This window comes from Lolium perenne, chromosome 4 (genome assembly GCF_019359855.2).
Source record: "Lolium perenne isolate Kyuss_39 chromosome 4, Kyuss_2.0, whole genome shotgun sequence".
In the NCBI taxonomy this organism is placed as follows: domain Eukaryota; kingdom Viridiplantae; phylum Streptophyta; class Magnoliopsida; order Poales; family Poaceae; genus Lolium; species Lolium perenne.
This window is the reverse complement of record NC_067247.2, coordinates 230,621,343-230,627,217: the sequence shown is the minus strand read 5'-3', so window position 1 is coordinate 230,627,217 and position 5,875 is coordinate 230,621,343. Positions and strand designations below refer to the sequence as shown.

Genomic DNA, 5,875 nt, shown 5'->3' with positions numbered 1-5,875 from the left:
GGCCATATATTTGGTACAAGACTCGTGATTTCTCTCCCTCTCTCCGGATTCTTTATCCTATCCTTTCCACAGCCCTCTTCTTTTTTCACCTCCCTACCTATGGTATCAAGTTAATATTATTATAATCATCACGAAAATACTTTAGATAGTATGCATTTGGTATTTTAATGTCGATATTTTCTACATGCTTGGTCAAACTTTAGAGACTTGAGTTTGATGAAAACTCATATGCAATGTACTGAGGAAGAGAGTGAATATTTCTCCATCATTGTACAGCTATATATCCATTTGCTTGTAGTTATCAGGTTAATGGTGTGTAATAATGTCTTTGTCATATGTTTAGGATTCCATCTTTTGAGAAAATAGCATCATTTGTTTTTCCTGCAACGCAATCAAGCAACATGCTATGTTCTCAATCCATGTATAGGATAACTTGATTTTTTTTTTCTTTTATTGGAAGATATGGTTACAGAAAGCGGTGTGGCCGCGGTAACCAGAGGACACGAAACCAAATATATGACTTCTATTAGTACAAGAAAAATAATTCTGAGCAGGGGGGATGCTAAAGAGTCAGCTCAGTATTCATATCCCTGGTATAACTTGCAGAAACTAGAACAAAATGCCAACAAATATCTAGCAGATTTAAGTGCCAACGCGATCCTCCCCACAAAGTGCCAACATGATTTATGGACAAATTCAATTTAAACTCAGATATATTCCGACTCAGACTGTTAGTTTCGTTAGGCACCATAAGTATGAATAGGCCACAAATATTCTCAGCATCTGAAATATAACCTCTCAGACTTATGGGCAAAGGCAAAATAGAAAAACTTCAGCCTCTGTCAAACATAACTCGAGGATTTCAATGTTATGTGGGACTCTTGGCGCGACATAATATGCTCCACTAACGAATAGGCTGGTACTGCCCTGGTACTCGTTTTGGAGGAAGTTTGCGAAGGATGAATAGGACAAGGGCAGATGGCAGTATCTCTGTCAACTGTAGAGGGCATACACATATCAGAATACAAGTGGTACAAATATGAAGGCAGTGGACTATAATATACTTACCATATAGTAAAAGAAATCCAGGATTGGGTGATCCAAGACCTCGAGAGATAGATCAGTATCAAATGACGACACTGCCATCTATAACCAAAACAAATACAGGGTAAATTTATAAACTTAAACCGTGAGAAGAAAAAATGACATGTGTTTTACCCCATACTGGGTTTACGAACTATATATATATATATATATATATATATATAGGCTGTTGAGGGTATACGGTGTACAGACAAGCCTAGAAAACTAAACTCACTTCATGAAACGTTCTAGCTTATTCATTTATTATACTCCGTAAGCATGTACCTTTTGGGATACATGCTGTTAAACCGTGAAAACTTGGGCTACTGATACAGTTACAAAATTCAGATTGGATATCAAAACCATAAAGGTGGTTCTTGAAAAGGACTTGCAGAATATTATAATTTGGTTTGGTCCTACAAATATATTATAGTCAAAATTGTTGGTTTTCGGGACTGCATCAATATAAAAAAATATTATACTCCCTCCAGTAAATAGAACCATTGTGATCTGAATTGTTGCCTTGTTTAAGGTGCCATTTAGTACATTACTTGCTAAACACAGTTTCAATTACTTTCATATGATTTATTGCGAATTTCACATTAGCAATACTAAAAAGATACACAAAATACATAACCAGATAAAACATGTAGAGCTTAAGCAAACCAAATGTACTAAACTGTTGGCTCATCTAATCCAAGATAGACATTTAGGTTTGTGAACAGAGAATCAAAGTATGTGTGGTATTTGACAATAATGATTCGAAATGCAGTTTGGCAAATTCCATACAAATTACGCATTAAAATAATAATAATATACACAGAACGCGGAACTGGAAACACAAAATAAATACACTAGATAAAATAGTATGGCTTCACATTCAACACTCGATATCATTCACTGATTTCACATCTCATGTTCAACAAGTGTTTACATATTACTATCTGAGTGTCCATGCTTTGTACCAGTTATTAAAAAGGCATCAATAGTGAAAGTGCTTCGATTTTGAAAAAAAAATATGCACATGAGCTGAGCAAAAAGTACCAAGTGAGTATACTCACCACAATGCATCTTATCAGAAAGCAGGTAAAGCAAATCGCTGTCACGGTTCCAACCTGACAGACAATTAATGAAAGCAAAGTTAGCACATTCAGTTACCAGCACAAGAACAGGTACAAGGGAAAACAGATCAACTAAGTACACTCAGGCATCTATAAGTATGATGTTGTTAACAATTACTGGGATATATCAGCATTCACGTAAGATTTTCTGTGCAGATACGCCCCATGGAAGCATTTGTTCTGCAGAACAGCCTACTAACAGACGAGCAAATGCGTAGATGCTACCGATAAAAACTACTGTCCTGACCTCATAAAGCTTTTTTCTGCGGCCCTTTGATTCGATCGGGAAGCGCCTCAGCATGAAGAACAGCCTACACAAAAGGGAAAGAAAGCGCACCTTCTAAATAAATCAATCATACAAGGTCCCACTATGTGCAAAATAAATTAAACAGCTAGCTACCTTCCACCGTATATTAAGAAACCCAGGAGAGCTATAAAGGATATAACTGCAAATGAACAAAAGACCATCAACAAACTACACAGTTAATAATATAAAAGGGAAAATTCAACGAAAAGGACAGAAATTACCTGATATAAATATCTTACACACAAGCTCAACCAGAGGATTATCATGTATCCCAAGGTATATCCAAATGCAAACCTGTACATATCTTGTATTGTATTAGTGGTCAACTACGTTACAGAATAGATAAACTGTGAACTATTAGGAACATAAAATATATTTTCCAACAGACAAGAATAATCCAACTGATCTAAGAATGCTTTTACTGTGGTTCGTTGAATACACCAATATTCAAGAAAACATTTATAAAAATTGAAATGACTGACTAGGTAAAAACCAACCTGAATTACATAAATGCAGCTATTAACGGCGATGTATATAATCCTTAGCTTGCGCGTGGGAAGATTCTTAGCCTGGAATGGATACAGAAAAAAGAAAAATAACTCAACTAATTCCTGGATTAAGTTTACGAAAAGGAAACATACAATATGTGAATAATACCTGATGGTATATTTCTGCCCAGAACAGAACAAGTAATGTGTAGGTTGAGAAAAATAAAAGACCAGGAAGCTCCAATAACACCAAAGTATACACCTGTTGAAACATAGCGTTCGGTTAAGCAATCAAACTACGAACCAACACGGAAAGTTGGGGTGAAGCTCAATTGAACACCCTATAAATGAAAATATGATTATGAACTGCAAGCATAAAATTCTCGTAATTATTAGTCTAACAGGAATTCATTAATTGAATAATCTATATGGCCATAAAAGAGCTCAACAATATTTAGAATTCAGACCAATCAGCTTAAGTGAATCTGTGAATGGTTCTTACTTTTGTTTGAAACAGGAATACATGTGCATGAAGTCCAAATACGACAGCACGAACTGCAAGAGGCACCCCATAATTAGTGACAACATATCTCAATGGAGACAAGTGTATTAAAAGGACAGAAAATTACCGCCATTTACGATGAAGTTCATGAGATGGAAAACCTTCTGTGTGGTCCAACCAAATTCAGGCACTCGCAACTGAATTCTGATCAACTGAACCTGTACAAAGGGAGAATATGTGAGTGTGGAAATAATGAAAGAGTAGAACTTTGTGGATCAAAAACTGAATTTAGTGGCATAACATAACATCACATTTCATTTCAACAAAAAAATAGCATTTCATTGAATCAATAGCAATAAACAACATCTGTCCAAACAAAAACTAAATAGGAACACAACATTCCAAAAAATCAAGGTTATTTGTGCAAATTTAGAAAAACTACTTGATCAGAAGTAGTTAAAGACTTATAGTAAATGCCACTCTTCAGTGTGCACATAAATCCTTTTAATGGAGAAGAAATAACGCAACATTGTGTGGGAATTTATTGGGCCAGTAGTAGCTGTTTGTTCATTATTCGCACTGAACAGTATAGTCTCGAACTTCTTCCTAATCAAAGACTCTCCACGATACTGTGACTCCAGCAGGTTAGTAAGTTGATTGGCACTTTAGACTGGAATATTATCCAAGCTCCGTGGCAACAAAACCTTGTGCCAAAAAAGTTATCCTGTGATGACGAGATTAAAACAATAGAACGGCGTTGTAATGTCCACCAGGGGATTTTCATTAAGTATGGAGCTGCAATCGATCAAAGGGAAACCAGATTGAGTCATATTCTCGAAAAAGAAATCAGATTGAGTCGAGCAAGCTTTGGCACTGTGGTCTGTGGTGGATGGTACCATACTGCAGAATGAGTGAAACAAGTACATCTACCAAGACTTCAGCATATGTTCCAGCAGCCACAGCTGCATGCATGGTACCATCCAACATTGGAAACGTCCAAGAGACTTTCCGTCGCTTCAAATGGATGTCCATAATCTAGAAGGTCATCACCTGGTTATGGGACTGGGTATACTGTTACTATTGTCCAGGACTGAATGAGCCAGCCAGGCAAGCTCAAAATCTGCGGCGGCCTTTGGCCTTACTGAGGGAGAAGGCCAATTTCAGTTCTTCTCGCTGATGCAGCCAGGAACTCAGTGATGAGAACATCATTATTTTGGTGATTAACAGAGTATTTTAAAAGTTTAAGGTGTATTAAGAATTGGTAACATATAATTTATATTTACAACAGTTGGCCTGCGTTTATATAAACATGCATCCTTGCTCTCAGATGATTAATCCCAGGTTGATATTCTACTGGTCTATGTGTTCATGTTTTTAGCCCTTTTCAGCTATTATTGCACCTATTCCTTTGCCAATTTTGTATAGCACACATAATTTTGTCGCTGATCCTTCTCTGCCAGTCAGCACCCGCTACCATATAGTAACAATTCAGAGTGACCACAGCACATTTACAAATTACCATGATTTACTAACTGGGGTGCCAGCGCAAAACATTTGCATTTCCTATTCAACCCATCATAAAGTAAGGAAATTCTCGGGTGGCCTTGTTTCTGTGATTAGGCGTATGTCGATTTCAAACAATGACACCCTGCAAAAAAGGGAATGTCGCCCAAAAGAACCCACTTTTGGTGCAGAAAACTGTACCAATCCCCGTAAGACTAAGCATCCCGGCCGCCCAATTTGGCACATCAAAGATTCAGATCGAGCAGTCAAAGTTACCCAGCGCGGGCGCATTTCAGATGGGGATTAGCGGTTGGGCGAGGTTAGGGTTGGGACATGGTTTGAGTGGTATACCAGGGCGACGGCGGAGACGAGCGCGTAGGCGGCGGACAGGGAGAAGAAGGCGCCGTCCTGCCACTCCGGCGACCCGTTCACCTGTTCCCACCAGCCCCCCAGCGCCAACGCCACCGCCGCCGCGGCCATTTGAGGCGACGGCAACGTCGACAGGGATGAAGAGGCCAGCTTCCGCATCGCGCTCTCTCTCTTTCCCTTATCTCGTACCTCAGCGGGAGCTCTGGTGAGAGATCAACACAGAGGACAGAGAGGGGGACGGAGCAGGAGGACGCGGCGGCGGCGTCTGGAATGGACCCAGTCAGCGAAGCGATCGTTAGGCACAGCCCGGACATGTGGGCTCGGAGAGCTGTTGGCCCATCTGTCAGTCAGTGTGGATTTGCTCGCCACTCGTCTCGTGCGGCTGCTGTTTCACGTGGCGTCCGTAATTTTGTCTCACCATAAATCACGGCTTCAACGTTCGCCTATCCTTATCGTTTGCCGTTTGTACGGTGACATCGAGGACGCGTTTGGTAGGATGTGA

At 39.4% G+C, this 5,875-nt stretch overlaps 1 protein-coding gene across 1 annotated transcript; it reads right to left on the bottom strand.

Moving 5' to 3' along the window:
- Positions 1-683: 683 nt before the first annotated feature.
- LOC127326180 (tobamovirus multiplication protein 1) lies at positions 684-5,666 on the bottom strand. Its single transcript, XM_051353044.2, has 11 exons — positions 5,356-5,666; positions 3,629-3,719; positions 3,502-3,554; positions 3,169-3,261; positions 3,009-3,080; positions 2,733-2,805; positions 2,605-2,650; positions 2,452-2,515; positions 2,145-2,198; positions 1,069-1,146; positions 684-997 (listed from the first exon to the last, which is right to left on the bottom strand). The coding sequence occupies exons 1-11, from the start codon at positions 5,530-5,532 to the stop codon at positions 905-907; spliced, it is 894 nt and encodes a 297-aa protein (XP_051209004.1). The 5' UTR covers positions 5,533-5,666; the 3' UTR covers positions 684-904.
- Positions 5,667-5,875: the final 209 nt, after the last annotated feature.

Bases quoted from the DNA above. Each gene is read 5' to 3' on its own strand.
- LOC127326180 (XM_051353044.2), bottom strand. From the start codon at position 5,532: ATGCGGAAGCTGGCCTCTTCATCCCTGTCGACGTTGCCGTCGCCTCAA. The intron at 3,555-3,628 runs GTAATTTTCTGT...TGCCTCTTGCAG, and splicing joins GAACTTCATCGTAAATGGCG to TTCGTGCTGTCGTATTTGGA. The intron at 2,199-2,451 runs GTCAGGACAGTA...ATTGTCTGTCAG, and splicing joins GCAGAAAAAAGCTTTATGAG to GTTGGAACCGTGACAGCGAT.